The sequence below is a fragment of the Talpa europaea genome, assembly GCF_964194135.1.
Source record: "Talpa europaea genome assembly, chromosome: 4".
In the NCBI taxonomy this organism is placed as follows: Eukaryota; Metazoa; Chordata; class Mammalia; order Eulipotyphla; family Talpidae; genus Talpa; species Talpa europaea.
In genome coordinates, this window is record NC_140070.1 from 33140237 (window position 1) to 33159673 (window position 19437).

General features: G+C 36.4%; 1 protein-coding gene across 1 annotated transcript in view; it reads right to left on the minus strand.

The window, feature by feature from the left end:
- Window positions 1-294: 294 nt before the first annotated feature.
- The window catches only part of LOC311170198 (disintegrin and metalloproteinase domain-containing protein 5-like), a gene marked incomplete at both ends in the record, with an annotated part of 65715 nt that continues 46572 nt past the window's right edge, over window positions 295-19437 (minus strand). Inside the window, 5 exons of the mRNA XM_084232592.1 lie at window positions 295-409; window positions 2335-2385; window positions 3568-3727; window positions 10032-10113; window positions 19087-19306. Coding sequence (XP_084088718.1) covers window positions 295-409; window positions 2335-2385; window positions 3568-3727; window positions 10032-10113; window positions 19087-19306 — 628 coding nt within the window. The remainder of the gene's footprint in view (window positions 410-2334; window positions 2386-3567; window positions 3728-10031; window positions 10114-19086; window positions 19307-19437) is intronic.

The window sequence follows — 19437 nt, forward strand, 5'->3', positions numbered from 1 at the left end:
AAAGATCCCTAGCAAGTAAGTGGGACACTAAAGCTTTTGTTCCTTTAGCTTCATGATAAATCTTTTGGTAAACAGGCATCTTAACACACTGAAGCAAATACATAGCTTTCAAAGAGAAGCTTTTTTAAAGAAGAAGGGTTGGAGTCAGTCCCTATCTTAGTAAATGCCTCTGGAACAAGTTCACAGGCTATCTAATGACTCAGAGGAAAGAAAGGCAGAAAGTCATACTGAGGGATGGAATTCAGATCGGCCTAAAGCACAGAAGGGATAGGGATACTGACTACGTTTGAATCTTCAGGCTGGACTGCCAAGCCCACTTGGCTTCCTGAGATGAGGGTCTTGAGCTATTTTCACCTTGTTCAGAGCCTCTTCAGGATTCAAGTTGGAATAAATAGGGTGGAAATTGGGACTGACATACAGGAGTAAACACCACACATAATTCAGATGATTCAGATACAGATGATTTATTATTTCATAATTTCAATCCTCAGCAGTGACTACAGAGATGATGGAGAAATTATGTTTTTTCCTTCTTGGTTTAGGTCAGTCTGGTGCTATGTTTGGTACTATCCTCTGTCTAGGCCAGGATTGTTAGAGACTGTTACTGCAAGAGAAAATAAAAACACAATGCCAGTTTTGCTCTTTTTTTCTTTCATTCTTGCTTTTTATTTTCTTTTTTTTTTAGACCTAACATTTCTAACACAAGTAATTTTAAAAGCATGGATAATTTAAAGGATGAAGAAAATGATACTGAATTCCAGAAAGAAAATTAACTCTTAGGGCCTCCCCAGTGGCACAGCAGTTGAGCGCTGGGTTGTGAGGTTGCCCGCGGCCTCTGCGGCACCGGTTCGATCCCCGGCTGCTCCCCGGCCACCGGAGGAGGGTCCCACATGGCGTGCAGACCTCTCCTGCCACCCGCTGCTCCCCTCAGCAGTGTACTTAGGTCCTTCTGCCTGCTCTGGTCCCTGCTCTGGCTCTGGTGAATTCTCTCACCCTCCCGCGCTTCTGACTGTACCCAGTGCTTGTATAAATAAATAAAAATAAATCTTTAAAAAAAAAAATTTAAAAAAAAAAAAAGAAAATTAACTCTTAGCTTAAATGCTAACATTCTTGGTTTTGTACTAGTAGTAGTTACCTAAAATATCCTATTTATGTTTGATTAATTATTTAGGTGAATAAAGCAAATTATGTTGAGATTTCTATTCTAAATAAATAAACTGATTTTAATTTAGAAGAAAAAAGAAAACCTGTGGTAATTCCAAGTATAATCATATATTTTAAAGATTAAAAACAACATACATGCATACACAGGTGCATACAACTATATATAGAAATATTTTAATAATGATCATCCTAGATGTTCAGATTAATGAGGGATTGTTACATTATTATTGTAACTATTTTTAATGATTATTACTGTAATATAAAGAAAAATGAATCACACTCACATATGCATACAATGAATTAAGAGAGTCAATACAAAATTTGGGCATTACAGGGTCTTTGGATAGAAAAGGATCTTTATGACATTAAAAATTTAAATCTCCCCTCAGAATTTTGAAAATTGAAGCCAGTTAAGCATAAAATTGAAATATTTATTGTAAACAAGTACAACACTGAAAATGTTTAGCATTTTCAGTGTTTAGCAATTCCCTTCAGTTCCATCATACTGTCACAAATGGCAAGATTTCATTTCTTTTTAAAGCTGAAAATGACATAATGTTTTTGGAGTTAAGATGAGTAATGTTTATAAATAGTCCAAATCCCCAACTTACATAACAGAAGAATGAGTAGAATGAAAGATGGGAGAAGGCAGAAATATTCAAAGCATCCCTCACAACACATGGAGTCTCATAAATGTCTCCAATCCCATATAATTACATTGTATATTTTCTATTTATTTTGCCATATTAATTATAGAAATAGATCATTATTAATTGACCTAATGGCAAATAGCAAAGAAAATTCAACAAGTTAATATAAAGAAAGCAAAATTTAAGATATGCTATGTCTTATTTTTAGGGTTTGCTTTAGTTTGGTTTCATCTGTTTCTGTCTTGTTTCTTTATGCCACTTATTAGTCTTCCCACAATTTCTGTGTTCATCAATACCAGGGGAGTGTACATGTACTGCTCTATTAGTCTAAGTCAGGGAGATATTGAGATGTCATGAAACCAGGTTTTATTATTTAGTATTATAAAATAACCTATAATGATAAAATTATGAACAAATTATGAAAAAAAGTTTTGGTTTAAAATTAAGAATTCTTAAGTGCTGCTAAATAGTGATCAAAACATACAATGCAAAATGATAACTCACACTGTTCTATACTCACCTTACACTGGAGGATAATTTGCTGTCACTGCTGCTTTCTTCTGACATAGATCTATAAAATTGGCATAATATAATTTTAAAATGCAGGAAATTTTAAAATCTTATACAAATAAGTGATGTCTTGAATGAAATATGTTTTTCAGAGTGATTAAGTCAATATCTTCTCCCCCCCAAAAAAAAAAACAGATATTGTCTCAATAGAAAATATCGCATAAGCCACCTTATTTTGTGCATTGATTCCTTTCATCCTCTCTTTACACTGTTTCAATTATTTAGGTTATAAACTTGAATTTGTACAGATAGCCCACCTGATTCTATATTTTCCCTAATTCTTCAGGTCAAATTAGCCAAAATTAATAGCACTGAAAGTTTCAGCTTATTGTTCTACACGTCTCTCTCACAATACATACATGTCTTTCATCAGTTCTTGGAAGGTGAAACTAGTAGTACATAATGCTAGTGAAAAAAAAGATTATGACTAAGGGGCTCAATAATGATGTAAATGATTAGGTAATATGGTGATTTTAGTGATTAATTTGGTGTATCCAAAAGTTTGTAATATTGGAAAGCTATTATTTCCCATTGTATCAAGTTGTTGGGATTAAATATAGACCCCCAAATGTGAAATCGTATTCCAGATATCATGGCTATTATATGCAAGAATTAGGAATTGAAACTAAGTTTTCTGGACCTAAATGTAATTTCCTCCTCATTACATGATGCTGTTTCCTGTCTTCTAACCTGATACCTGAACTTCACATATAATTTCTAGCTAAGAATAACTTTACATATTAGCAATATCAATATTTAGGAGAATAAATAAAGAGGTAGGTTTACAGTTATTTACTTGAAAAAAATAATCTAATAAAGTAGCTTATTTGCCACTGGATTTGAGGATCTGTATTATCTGTAAAACTACTTTTGAAAGTTCCCTTGAAATATAGTGTGACCATGCACATGAAGCCTGTGGACAATATAATTATTTACACAAGGTCAGTATGGATTATGAAGCTAAATAAACATCCACAATATGTTGGCAGTCATCTTTCTCCTACAGTGATACTGGTGGTAAATTGAATGGGTTTAGGAATGAATAAAACTAGAAGAAAAAACAGTTTGAAATGTATCCCTAGACCCCTCCTCATAAGACCTTATACAGGGCCTTAGATTATTCTTAATGAAACATGAATACTTTTTTCTTGATTTATTTAACTTAATAAGTATATAGCTATACCTCTCACTTTCAGTTTCCTTCCTGTAGCACAATTTTCTTAATTTATTCCGCTTGATTAAAATAGCAACAGTAATGAGAAGGACAGGTAGAAAAATGTAGAAAATGAGTAGAAATCGGTGTTTTGGAAGAGTTTTATATCTTTTCTCCATTAAATTTTTACCTAGAATGAAAAAATATCCACTTCAAATTAAATCAAAGATTTCATTAATCAAATGAAAAGGAGTAAAGAACATCACTATTAACACTATTCCCAAACGCTTGAAATTTTATTCATTTGTATTACAAATGTAATAAAATTTTAAAAACCAACACACAAAATGGGCTATTAATAGTACTTTATAGATGTTTCCGAGATTTCATTCTTTCAAAACGTGGTGATTTCTTTGACTGAAGGTTATGTTATTTCATGAAGAATATGCAATAATTGCAAACATTTCTTGTATTCATTTCTGGTACAGCTTCTCCAAAGTTCAAACATACAAAGCAAATATGGGGATTAAACATACAGGTGAGAAATAAACCTGGGAAATGTAACATTCAATTTTTATTATATTACTATAATTTTTCCTAAAACTTAAAAATTAGTCTCTAAATAATATTGAATTATTTTTTATTGAGGAAACATTGGCTTACAACATTGTATATTCAGTCATATGTGCACATCTTTTCAGAGGTATGTTATTTAAGTTTTTTCATCAAATATGTAGCTATAGGACATTATAAAAAAAATCACTCTAGAATTATTGTATAATAAAGGCAAAAATTTTATGCAATCTGAAGAAAACTAGAGTATTGCAATTATTATATAGAATATATACTGAAGTCTAGTTCTGACCCAATTCTGACTAACCAGTGCTAATAGTTATATTTGTCCTCGTAAGTTACTCCTTCTCAGCTGATATTTGTATTTATTTCTGCAAATCTGATCTATGTGGCTCCTTAAAGCTCACTTCTTTGTACATACCAGTCACCTGTCTGGATTTATAATATGTCAAGCACTTCTTTCCCCATAATTTGCTGGCATGCCTCCTTTATATTTGATATGGGATGCTGCTCTAACACTTCATTGCCAGTAGAATCAATGGAGGAGCTGAGAAGCAGAGGAACTGGTTCTCAGCTACTGTTTAGTCTTTTAGGTAGTCAATAATAACACAAGTTATTTGAAAATGAATGTAAGATATGCTTAGGTGGCCTTGGAAGTGTAAACAGGTTTTCCAGGAACCAGAAAAATTCATCTTACTTATTTCACTTACACTATCTAATTTTAGCAAGCACTACAAAAATAGCCAGAAAAGAATATTTTTTGTAACTCTCCTTTCAGGTTGGTGTTCTTAATTACTCTGGGTCTCCATTTTCCATTGGTTAACAGTATAAGTTTCCAGCAATCTGGCACAAAGAAGCTTCTATTTCCTTCCAAAGATACCTCAGGGAATCATCTGTGCAACTTTTCAGGACTCCTCTTTATTACCCCTTTTTATTAAGTGGCTTAACCTTTATGACTCAAGGGTTTAATTGTCAAATCAGACTCCCTGAGACAGCTCTTACTCACACCCAACTTTACAGGCAAACGTCAGGTACAGAAAAAAGGCTTTTTCTCTGGAGAAACCAGAATACATCAACTGCAGCTCCTAAAGTTTTCCTTATTCCCCCACACATTCAGATTGAGTTTAGAAAAGACAGTGTTGAATAAATATTGCTCATGAATAGAGCTCATGAATATTGAGCTCACAATATTGGTCATGAATAGAGCTATCTCACATTTGTAGTGCTAATTACACAATTTACATGATTGCATAGTTTCTCTAACTGGCTATTCTACCATAAATCAAAAAAATTCAGATTGACAATAATCTATATATACAGATAAGTAAATGCTGCCAAAAACATTGCATAGAGGAAACTCCTGGCCTCCTCCCTTTGGCAAATACTATTAGACTGTGTGATAGTAAATTTTATTTATCAAATTGACAAGGTCAGAGAGTGTGCTCAGATATCTGTTCAAACACATTCTGGATATCTGAACATTTTAATCTGTAGATTGAGTAAAATAGATTGCCTTCTCTAATATAGATAGGCCTCATCAAATCAGTTGGAGGCCTGAGTAAAACAAAACAAAGCAAAAATGCTGGTGCTCCAGCAAATAAGAGAAGATTCTTATGCCTAAAGGGCCCAAAGTGAGTCTTGGCAGGTTAGAGGAAAGTAACAAAATCCATATGGGAGTTTAAAAAAAAAGGGGGGGGAGGACTAAAGACAACACTGTTTTGGTATCAAGTGAACATAAGATATGTTAGTCACCTTCTGTAGTAGTTGTTGCTAATTTTAACTCTGGCCACCAGTGTTGCCAGGTCATGATTTGTGGTTCACAGAGCAAAGTGATTTCCATGCAAATTTCAGAGTTTTAAAGTTCTTGCGTTAATTTAATCTTAATGTAATCTGTGGATTAACTGTTAGGCATTATATCAATTTAGAGCTAATTTGATTTTTCATATTGTTAATATAGCAATCATGTTTTCTAAGACTCAGATCATGAAAATCAGAATGAATACAATACTGACACCATCATAACCCAGATATCATGAGAAAAGAAGGTTAAAAGATTGGGTTTTTTTAATTATTTATTATTTAATTGAAGTTAACACTGCATTATAACATACAAATATCAGGTGTGTATCACTGGAAATCAACATGTATATGCATTAGATTAAATTTGCCCTAAAGATCCAGTTCTTTTTTTTTTGAAGATTCATTTATTCATACATACGAGAACTGGGGTACAGGCCAGAGTTGTGGGTGGTGAGAGGATTCACCAGAGACAGAGCAGGGAACAGAATAGGCAGATCTACTGAAATACACTGCTGAGGAGAGCAGCAGGCAAGTCAGGAGAGGTCTGCTGCGCCATATAGGTATCTCCCTGGCTGGGGATCGAACTCGAGCTGCAGTGCCTGTGGCAAGCTTCATAGGTTGCGCCTTAACCCTTTGAGCCAGCAGGGAGGCCCCTAAAGATCCAGTTCCATCCTTCACATATAATTGGCCCCTTTTACCCAATTTATCCACTCCATTTCCCCTTTCTCATCTGGGTGCCACTAACTGGTTTTATAATCTAAAGTGTATTGTTTATTTAGTTCACTTGCTGGTTTGGTTTATCCACTTATCATATATGAGTGAACTCATACAGAGTTTGTCTATTTTTATCTTACTTATGTCACTAAGAATTATACTCTCTAGGTCCACCCTGTATCATATATGGCAGCACTCCGTCCTTTTATATGTCTATTTCAATGTGTATATACCACACTGTCCACACAATAATTTGTCAATGAATATTTACATTGTTTTCAGTTCTTAGCTATTGATGATTCTTGTCCTTTGGATAATAACTATTCTCACAGGAGAGAGGTGATTTCTCATTGTTTTGCTTTGCATATTCCTAATAACAAATGATGAGGAACAACTTTTCATGTACCTATTAGTTGACCATCTAAATGTCTTTTTAGGGTCTCCCTGGTGGCACAGCGGTTGAGTCCTGGGTTGCAAAGCTGCCCGCGGCCTCTGCATCCCCGGTTCAATCCCTGGCCTCTGACTGAGGGTCCCACGTGGCATGCAGACCTCTCCTGCCGCCCACTGCTCTCCTCAGCAGTGTATTTCATCAGTCTGCCTGTTCTGCTCCCCGCTCTGGCTCTGGTGAATTCTCTCGCCCTCCGGCACTTCTGACTGCACCCAGTGCTTGTATAAATAAATAAATAAATCCTTTAAAAAATAAATAAATAAATGTCTTTTTAAAGAAATGTATAATGCCCATTGTGATTGATTTTTTAATGCTGTTAATTTTTATGCATTATTTGGATATTATCCCCTTGTAAAAGACTACTATTACTGATAGATGGAAGGACACATCCAATTGGATTAGGAATCTTATTACCAAAAACAGGTTATCTACACAAGGTGCCAAAAATAATTTTATCCCATAAATAAATTCATACGTATGTGGCTGATTAATTTATAGGCAAGAAGTCACATATATATGAAAGGGAAAGATAGTATCTTTAGTAAATGGGAGAAACTGGACAACCACAGCAAAAGAATGAAGTTGGACCATTATCTTACACTATACACAAAAATTAACACAAAATATATTAAAGACTTGGATATATAACTTGAAATCATAAAACTCTTAGAAGAAAACACAGGTAATATGTTCCTTAACATCAGTCTTGGAGATTTTTTTTTTTTAATTCATGTATACAAGAACCAGGGTATAGGCAGATATGCGGGAGGGTGAGAGGATTCACCAGAGACAGAGCGGGGAACAGAACAGGCAGACTGACTGAAATACACTGCTGAGGGGAGCCGCGGGCAAGACAGGAGAGGTGGGCAGCACCATGTGGGTATCTCCCCGGCTGGCCAAGATCGAACCCGCGCGCTGCAGAGGCTGTGGACATCTTCACAGTGCGGCACTCAACTGCCTGTGCCACCAAGGAGGCCCGAGATATCTTTTTGAATCTGACACTAAAAGCAAAGGCAGCAAAATTTAATATAGACAAGTGGGACTACCTGCAACTAAAAAGCTTCTTCATAGAAAAGGAATTCATCAACAAAATAAAAAGGCAACTGACTGAATGGGAGAAAATGTTTACAAATCATACATCTGCCAAGAGGCTAGTACTCAAAATATACAAGAAGCCCTTATAATTCTTTAGCAAAAAAAAAAAAAAAACCAAGTAGCTTGATTAAGAAATAGTCAAAAATCCTGGATAAATATTTGTCTGAATAAGATAGTCAAAACATGACACAGGGCCTCCCCAGTGGCACAGCGGTTGAGCGCTGGGTTGCGAAGCTGCCCGCAGCCTCTGCGGCACTGGTTCAATCCCTAGCTGCTCCCCGGCCACTGGAGGAGAGTCCCACATGGCGCGCAGACCTCGCCTGCCTCCCGCTGCTCCCCTCAGCAGTGGACTTCGGTCCGTCTGCCTGCTCTGCTCCCCGCTCTGGCTCTGGTGAATTCTCTCACCTTCCCCTACATCTGACTATACCCAGTGATTGTATAAATAAATAAATAAATCTTTAAAAAAAAATGACACAGACACATGAAAAGATGCAGAAGATCACTATTCATCAAGGAAATGTAAATCAAAGTCACAGTGAGAAATCACCTGATACCTGTTTCAGTGGTTGTTATCAAAAGGACAAGAAATTACAAGTATTGATGAGAATGTGGAGGAAAGGACACTCATGCACAGCTACTGGGAATGTAAAGTGATGCAGTTATAAGTAAAACAACAAGGAGGTTTCAAAAAAAATTAAAATAAAACTATTAAACATATGCTCTAAGAATTCTACTTCTGAGCACATCTCTCAAGAAAACAAAAGCACTAACTAGAAATTACATGTGCATCTCCATGTTCACTGAACCATTCTTTGTAATAACCAAGATGTGGAAGAGAGAGGGAATGGGACTTAATCAGCCACGAAAACAATCTTTCCACTTGCAACATGAATTGGCCTTGAGGGCAGATAATGACAAATATCACAGGTTTGCGGTGAAGAGAGTCAAAAGAAACAAATTTCCAGCTATAAAATAAATGTAATGGGCATGTAATATTCTGCATGGTGACTATAATTAATGATTATTGCATATTTGTAAGTTTCTTAAAGAGTAGCCCTTAGGGGCCTACCTGGTGGTACAAGGGGTTAAGTCGCAACACAATGAAACTATCAGGAGCCACTGCAGCATGAGTTCAATCCCCAGCCAGGGAGGTGACCCACATATTTCAGCAGACCTCTCTTGTCTCTCCCACTGCTCCCCTCAGCAGTGTATTTCAGTCAATCCACGTCTTCTGCTCCCCACTCTGTCTTTGGTGAATCCTCTTATGCCCCGCATCTCTGGCCTGCACCCCAGGTCTTGTATACATAAATAAATAAATCTTTTTTTTAAAAAAAAAGAGTAGACCTTACAAAAATTCCCATCACAAAAAAATTATTATAGTGATCATTTCACAATGTATACAAATATAGAATCACTATGTTTTACACCCGAAATGAACATGATATATGTCAGTTATATGGCAATAAAAAGCAGAATTGAATAAGGTGGAGACAGAGATAAAAATGCCAGTATGGAAACAATCTCAAATGTCTGGATCAAGACATGAGATTACTTTTAAATTAATTACATTTTTTAATTTCCTATATCAGAAATAAAACTTAATTCCTAAAAACGCATCATATCCTGACAAAAACAGCTACCACTAAATTAGTGTGGGCCTGTTATAGGAACAAACAAGCATACTATCTCTTTCATATTCTTGATTTTTCTACAAATCTGAGTTAATTACACTTCCTAATCCACAGATTGCAACCAAAATGTCCTGTGGAAGAAAAAAGTGAAAAATCATGTAATGTCTGTTGTATTGGATTAATAAAATTGTAAAGACACTAACTAGTTAAAACAAAATGTCCATCGTCGATACTTCCGAATCCACCAGCACTTTGTTCACAAAGAGGAGGAGCATACCCTTTTTCACAATGGCAATGTTTAAAATTGTTGCAAATCTGTAATAATCAGAAAGTAGAACATTTTTTCTGCACAAAGATTACTTTCAATGGAGACTAATTCTATACTCATTCAGTGAAGAAGCTATTCCAGAGAATTCATCTAAAGATTTTGTTCATTCTAGATGATTTGTCTTAAAGAGACAAAATTCAACATTTTTCCACAAATTTTATCTTAAAATTTTTCATACTGGAAAGTATATCTAGCTTCTGCTGCCAAATCAGTTTTTTTTTTTTAATTCTTTCAACTCTTCCACCTAGCCAGAACCAAGTATTAACCATTACTAGTAAATTGTCACTAACTATTATTTACTTACTAGCATCACAGAACAACGCCAACTCTAAATAATCAAGATTAGTGAGAAAATTCTAATCAGCTTTTTAATTCTTGACTAGTTTCTGCTTTCTCTTTGTAGTAATAAGATTATTCTGACTATATGGCAATATATGGTAAATAAAGTACATCTAACATATTTATTGAACATTTTATATGTCCAGTATCATTTTAAATATCTACTTTATCTTCTCTAGTAAATAGTTTCACAAGATTTCTTACGAACAAAAGATTGAAGCTCTAAATTATAGATTATTAAATGACACCAAACAGCAAAAAATGATTTTTAAAATAATTCAAATTATTTTAATCTCTAATTTCTTTATCAAATTATTCAATGTATGTCACTAAATTTAAAGTTAAAATTACTTACTCCATGGTTACTGCAAGTTATAGAAGTAGTGCATTCCTTATAATAGGGTTGGTACTGAACCTCTACACACCTAAATTTAACACAAAACTAAAATACAGAGAAGTGAAAAATAAAACATAAGAAAAATTCAAGAAAATTCCAGAATTCATATTACCAAGAACTGCCAAAAAATTACAAAAAATAAGTAACTATGTAATTACATTGAAATAAACATGAAATAATCTACATACCTTCAGATTGCAAAGACATTATCATGTATAAGAAGTCACAAGTTTTACTTGCTTACTATCACCAGAAGTCCTTTTAGAGAAAGAAATATCTGGAAAAATATTATGACTAGTCCCTTAAGTTCAAAAATTTCTGAGGAGCATTTAAAAAATACCCATTCCTGGGTGCCACTTTAGAACATTATATCAAAATTCATAAAGTTAGGTTTAGTCAATTATAGCAGTTAGTGTTGAGAACTATCAAGTGAAAGGTTGAGGTCTCAAAATCATAAGTATGAGCAGCAAAGGAAGATAGTTTACTATTCCATGTGAAAAAAAAAAGGAGAAAGAAGAGCAAGGGTAACAGATAATTTATATGAGGTAATAGAAAAATGAGAGACTTCCAGTGATGAGATTGTCTTCTAAGGAAAAGAATGATAAATATGTGAATTTGTTCTAATTCTAAATATGTGAACATTGTTCTAATTTATGGCATTAATTTCTGTGACCTTTCCTATTTATTCAAAAAAAATTGCAGTGAGAGGTGGATCAACATGGTGGCAAGGAAACGCTGCGAGTAAGATCTCCCATTAAAAAAAAGTTAATAGGGAGGAAAAGCGGCAGGTCCCAGTGAGAACTGGGACACGGAAGATAAACGGATGACTCCAGCAAACTACCAAAGAAGAAAGTTGCCATAAAAGAGGACTAGAAGGGAGGAAAGCTCAAAGCCCTGCGACCCTCCCCCACCCACAAAGTCGGCCCTCTCCGACCAACAGAAAGGAGGAAAAAAACAAAAAACTAAAACAACCAACAAGAACAAACTACGCATCAAGCAGGACTGTGAATGGAAAGGAATTATTTCAGCCACCACATCCCGTGAACTGGAGCTGTGGAGACCCCTGCAGGATTCACTGTGGAGGTGAGTGAATGGCTCCGGGCACCATTAGAGAAAAACAAGGACTCTGGAGACATGCACATAGCCCCAGGCCAGCCGGTAAGCTTGTGAGGGAAAGCAGCGAGCTTAAAAAGCAAACGCGGATCGCGGCTGCCCAGGTCCCTGCGCCTGTGACCTAGGCTTGTGGGGAGACACGCGGGGGTCCTCACTGAGGTGAATGTCCCTCCCTAAGTAATCAGAAACCAGGCGCCCAGACATGGGAGCGGGGTGCAAAAGGAGCCATTTCTGAGGACACTGAACTGGGCTACAGCACACGTCCTGGACCTGAGAGCTTTGGAACTGAGACCTGGGGCATGAAATTCGGGGCGTGGGTTCCCCACAATGGTGGGGCACAAGGCAGACACAGCACCCCAAAGTCGTTGAGGCTTTTCCCACCACTCCCACTCTGTTCCCTGTCCCACGGGATGAAAAAAAATGCTCCCAAGGACACTAGGAGAGATCTCTGGCGCCACCTAGCGACCAGAAAAAAATCACCAACACCCCATAGAACAGGGACCTTTCTTCAGAAAAGACTGCTTGAAAACGGCAGAAGGCTCCCAGAGGAGCCAGTGGTGAGTTGGAAAGTTCGCCTATGCCAGGCCCCTTCTGACCAGTCATCCAAGCACAGAGGGGGAGTGGGCACCCACGGCCGGGGCAGTCTGGGCGCGCAGAAGAGTGTGCCCGAGACCGGGCGTGCAGGGAGTGTGTCCCGCATCGCCATTTTAGAACAGGGACATTTCTCCAGCAAAGACTGCCTGAAACTAGCAGAAGGCTCCTGGAGGAGCCAGAGGGGAGCAGGGAATTTCGCCCATGCCAGGCCACTTCTGGCCTAGAGTCCGAGCTCAGAGGGGGAGCGGGAACCCACTACTGGGACAGACCAGGCATGCAGGGGAGTGTGTCCCCACATCGCAATTTTAGAACAGGGACCGTTCTTCAGTAAAGACTGCTTGAAACCGACAGATGGCTCCTGGAGAAGCTAGAGGGGAGCGGAGAAGTTCACCCAAGATGCCGGCCAGTATCAGCAAAACAGTGTCCCAATGCATACGGCAAATTAGAAAACAGACAGTAGGGAGTAGAAGAACCACACAAAATCTAGCAACTCCTCAGGAAAAAAGCACACCACAAAAAGAAAAACAACCCCCAGATTGCAACGATAGTATCTTGGAAGAACTTCTGAGCCTTCCAGAAAGAGAATTTAAAATTGCCATGATTAAAAAAATGACAGAACTCATAAAGGAAAACAATGATAACAGAAAAATAATCAGAGATCAGAAGAATGAAATTGAGTCCCTAAAGACGGAAGAGAAAGAAATGCAGGAAATCAAAGAATTAATGGAGGCACTAAAGAACTCTGGGGAAAGCAATGAAAGCAGAATAGATGAAATGGAAGAACGAATAAGCACTCTTAAAGACACAGAAATAAAAAGAAACAAAACAGAAAAGGAAAGATAAGTATGAAGGAAAAAGACCAAAGAACAACTTCAGGAATTATCTGACTCCATGAGGAAAGGAAATATAAGAATTATAGGAATACCAGAAGGAGAAGAGAGAGATGTAGGAACAGAGAAAATATTCAAGGAGATAAGTGAAGAGAACTTCCCAAACGTGAAGAAGGAGATGAAAATTGATATACAAGAAGAAGAAGAACACCAAACTTCCACGACGAAAGGAAAAAAACAGCAAGACACATAATCGTAAAGTTCCCAAGAATCCAGGACAAGGAAAAAATAATGAAGCTGACAAGAAGGAAGAAACAGATAACATATAAAGGAAAACCAATCAGGCTGACATCAGACTTCTCCAAAGAAACACTATGGCAAGGAGAGAGTGGAGGGACATAGTCAACAGACTCCAAGAAAACAGAAGTCAACCAAGAATACGCTATCCCACAAAGGTCTCCTTTCTCTATGAAGAAAGAATAAGGACCTTCCCAGACAAACAGAAACTCTGGAATTTCATTACAACTAAACCCCCACTCCAAAAAATACTATAAGGAATCCTAAAGCCAGAACCTCAGAGGGACGAATAACAATGAAAGAAGGCAAAAAAAAAAAGTTATTAAAAGAATAAATAAATAAAATCAAAGGAAAGACAAACACAATGACAAATACAGATGCTAACATATCAATAATAACTCTAAATGTAAATGGACTAAACTCTTCAATAAAAAGACAAAGAATCACAGGTAGGATTAAGAAACAAAACCCAACCTTTTGCTGTCTCCAGGAAACACATTTAGCTACAAAAGATAAAAATAGACTCAAAGTTAAAGGATAGAAAACAATCCTACAAGCAAATGGACCAAAAAAGAAAGCAGGAACAGCTATACTTATCAGATAAAACATATTTCAAATTCAAAAAGATAAAAGGAGACCCCAAAGGTCACTACATTATGATCAAGGGGACAACACTTCAAGAAGAAATAACACTCATTAACATATACTCACCAAATGAAGGAGCACCAAAATATATCAGACAACTATTGACATCTCTGAAAACAGACATCAGAGAAAACACATACGTAGTGGGAGACTTCAACACACCACTAACAGCAATGGATAGATCAACAAAACACAAAATAAGTAAAGACACTAAAGCTCTAAATAAGGACCTAGAGCACTTGGGCTTAACAGACATCTATAGAACACTAAACCCCAAAAAATCGGAGTACACATTTTTCTCAAGTGCACACGGATCATTCTTCAGGATCGATCACATACTGGGACACAAGACAAACATCAACAGATACACCAAGATTGAAATCATACCAACCATCTTCTCTGACCATGAAGGCATCAAACTAGAAATAAACCATAAAAAGAAGGCAAGGAACTTTCCTACCTCATGGAGATTAAAAACCACACTACTGGAAGACCACTGGACTAATGAGGAGATCAAAGAAGAAATTAAAAAATTATTTCAATTGAATGACAAGGAGGACACCAATTTCCTAAATGTATGGGATGCAGCAAAAGCACTAATAACAGGAAAATATATAGCAATACAGGCTCACATCAAGAAACAAGAAAGAACTCAAAGAAACAACCTAATCTCGAAGCTCAAAGATCTAGAAAAAGAACAACAAAAAAAACCCCAAAACCAGTAGAAGAAAGGAAATAATAAAAACAGAAGAAAGGAAATAATAAAAAGCAGAAATAAATGAAATCAAAACTACAAAAACAATCCAAAAGATCAATGAAACCAAGAGCTGGTTCTTCGAGAAAATAAATAAAATAGACAAACCCCTACCCAGGCTCACAAAGGAAAAAAGGGAGAAAGCACAAATAAACAGGATCACAAATGAAAGAGGAGAAATCACAATGGACACAGCAGAAATCAAAAGAATAATCAGTAACTACTATGAACAGTTATATGGAAACAAGTTCAACAATCTAGAGGAGATGGACAAATTCCTACAACTCTACAATCACCCAAAGCTAGATAAAGAAGAAATAGAACACCTAAACAGACCAATTACAAGCAGCGAAATTGAAATGGTAATCACAAACCTCCCCAAAAACAAAAGCCCAGGACCTGATGGATTAACAAATGAATTCTACCAAACATTCAGAGACGAACTAGTACCTATCCTTCACAAACTCTTCCAAAAAATTGAGAAGGAAGGGACAATACCAAACACGTTCTATGAAGCCAACATTACACTAATACCAAAACCGAACAAGGACAACACAACAAAGGAAAACTACAGGCCAATCTCCCTAATGAACACTGATGCAAAAATCCTCAACAAAATTTTAACTATCAGAATCCAACAATGTATCCATAAGATAACTCACCATGACCAAGTAGGATTCATGCCAGGGACACAAGGATGGTTCAACATCTGAAAATCAATCAACATTATCCAACACATCAACAAAAAGAAATATAAAAACCATATGATAATATCAATAGATGCCGAGAAAGCTTTCGACAAAGCGCAACACCCATTCATGATAAAAGCCCTGAAATTCTTGGGATACAAGGAACATACCTCAACATCATGAAGGCCATTATGACAAGCCAACAGCCAGTATCATTCTAAATGGTGAAAAGTTGAAAGCATTTCCATTAAGATCTGGAATAAGACAAGGATGTCCACTCTCACCACTGCTTTTCAATATAATACTGGAAATCCTAGCCAGAGCAATAAGACAAGAGAAAGACATAAAAGGAATCCAAATAGGAAAAGAAGAGGTCAAATTATCAGCATTTGCAGATGATATGATAATATATATAGAGAACCCCAAAAACTCCACAGAAAAACTAATTCAACTCATCAATCAGTTCAGTAAAGTGGCAGGATACAAAATCAACACACAAAAGTCAGTAGCCTTCCTATACACAAACAATAAATCTGAAGAAGAAGAAATCAAAAAAACCATCCCTTTTATTATCGAAACAAAAAAAATCAAATATTTGGGAATAAATCTAACAAAAGAGGTAAAGGGCCTATACAAAGAAAACTATAAAACACTGTTAAAAGAAATAGAAGAAGACACAAAGAAATGGAAAGACATTCCCTGCTCATGGATTGGAAGAATAAACATTATTAAAATGGCCATCCTACCAAAAGCAATATACAGATTCAATGCTATTCCAATCAAAATTTCAATGTCATTCTTCAAAGAAATAGAACAATTATTGATGAAATTCATATGGAGCCACCAAAAACCCTGAATAGCCAAAGCTCTCCTGAAAAAAAAAGAAGGGAATGGAGGCATCACACTCCCAGACTTCAAACTATACTACAAAGCCATAATCATCAAAACTGCATGGTATTGGAACAAGAACAGACACACAGACCAATGGAACCGAATAGAAAATCCAGAAATAATCCCACAGATTTATGGTCAACTAATCTTTGACAAAGGAGCAAAGACTATGCATTGGAGCAAAGAAAGTTTGTTCAATAAATGGTGCTGGGAAAACTGGGTCACTGCATGCAAAAGAATGAAGCTTGACCACTACCTCACACCATACACAAAAATCAACTCAAAATGGATTAAAGAACTAGACATAAGACCTGAAACCATAAAATACATAGAAGGAAATATAGGCGAAACACTACGTGATTTGCACATCAAAGACATCTTTACAGACACATCACCCAAAGCAGTGATAGTGAAGGCAAAGATAAACAGCTGGGACTACATCAAATTAAAGAGCTTCTGCACAGCAAAAGAGACAATAACAAAAACAAAGAGAAACCCCACCAACTGGGAGAACATTTTTGCACACAACACTAATGAGAAAGGACTGATCACAAAAATCTGCAGAGCTGATGAGACTCAACACAAACAAAGAAAATAATCCTGTCAAAAATGGGCAGAAGAGCTAAAAAGAAACTTCTCTGAAGAGGAAATGCAAATGGCCAACAGGCATATGAAAAAATGTTCAACATCACTTGTAATCAGGGAAATGCAAATTAAAACTACCATGAGATACCATCTTACACCAGTGAGAATGGCACATATTAAAAAAACTAGCAACAACAAATGTTGGCGAGGATGTAGAGAAAAAGGAACTCTCCTGCACTGTTGGTGGGAGTGCAAATTGGTCCAACCACTATGGAGAGCTGTGTGGAGATTTCTGGACCTACTAAACATAGAGCTTCCATATGATCCAGCAATTCCACTCCTAGGTATTTACCCAAAGGACACAGAAACATCAATTCCAAAGAGCACCTGCACCCCTATTTTTATAGCAGCACTGTTTACAATAGCTAAGCTTTGGAAACAACCCAAATGCCCAAATACAGATGACTGGATCAAGAAGATGTGGTACATATACACCATGGAATATTACTCAGCATTCAAAAAAGATAAACACATGCAATTTGCAGCAACATGGATGGCGCTGGAAGGGATCATGCTCAGTAAAATAAGCCAGAAAGAAAAAGAAATATACCAGATGGTCTCACTCATAGCAGGAATCTAGAATACTTAAATAAGGGACCAGGAAAATGAATAACTATAAGAAAGTGAAAATCAAAATCAACAAACAACTATGAACCAGAGACACTCTATGGGTGGTGGGGGGCAGGGAGAGGAGGGATTGGGGTCAAAATAAAGGGATTGCAATTGTATGGGGAATATAAAAATAAAATTTGTTTTTAAAAATTGCAGTATATTCAATACTTTGTGAAAAGGTTATGTATTTTGTATATTTTGTCTTTGGATCATAATGACAAGATATACAGAAAGAAAATGGCCAGGGCTCTGTAATGGAGAGTTGAGTCTTTATTATTTAGATATCAAGAGGGAGAGAGGTGTCAGGGTACATTTGTATTCCATATGTTTAAAAATAAGCAAGGTATTCTGGTGTTCATATACTATTATCAAAAATTAATATGGAGATTTTATTAATAACAGTGTATCAATATTAGTTCACTGATTATAACAAATGCACCATAATATTATTAGATAGCTGTGTTGGTTAGCAGAAATTAAAATCAACAGCTTAATGGGCATCCCTCTCCCTGGTCTGAACTAAGGAGTTCAAGCCAAAGAGCCAAGGCACAGTTGGCTAAGATGCATCATCAGCAACAGAAAAAAAGGTTGTATCCAGGCAAATCAGTAACTTCAAAGACAGACAGATCCAGGTTTATGATGACATTTCTTGAACTTCCAATTTATAGAAGACAAGGCTCTAAATAGGGTAAATTTTAACAACCTCCTTGTTTTCCACAATGCGTAGACAACATCAAATAAATGCATGAACTGGACGATTGCCTGGATTTTTTCTATAAAAATCCTTATAAATATGTTTTCCTGGTGGACTGTATAAAATTTTCATTGTGAGGCTCAGAATTCAGGCGGTTTTCCCACAGTTACCTGCAGACTGACTGAGGGCTCAAGTCCTCAGTCTTAATTATTTAACAAACTCAATGTTTGCTTGCCTTAATTTATTTAAGCCATCACTAGTAAGTTCTGAAACTGAATGTGGGAATGTTTGCACTCCTCTGTAATTTAATCAAAAGTAATGAATCGTAGGCTTATGATGGGTGACTTTTATGGTAAATGATAGCTCCACAAAACTGTCTAAAAATGCATTAGCTTATATATTATCAATATATGTCTAAGAAAAAATATAATTTTCAAAGTAGTTTTTCAGTTGTAATTACCATCTCAGGGCCACACACAGTGCCATCTTCCACAAACGTATCATCTCTCTCTTCAGGTGTCTCAATGGTGGTAATTGTGGGTCTCGGCAAACTTTCTGAGATTCGAAATGTAGATACACACAAATCCTCACGTACGTGTGTATAAATCACAGATAAATTTGCACGGAACACCAATGCTTTTTGCGGCCAAACACAAGCTAATTTTCCACATAGAACATTCCTAGTAGCACAAGGTAGAAAAAATGTTGTTTTATTTACAGAAATAATGCAGATTGCTAATATAGCTAAGTTTAAAAAAGTATATTACTAATTTAAATCCAGGGCTCATGATCTGCTCTCAGTAATTTTTTT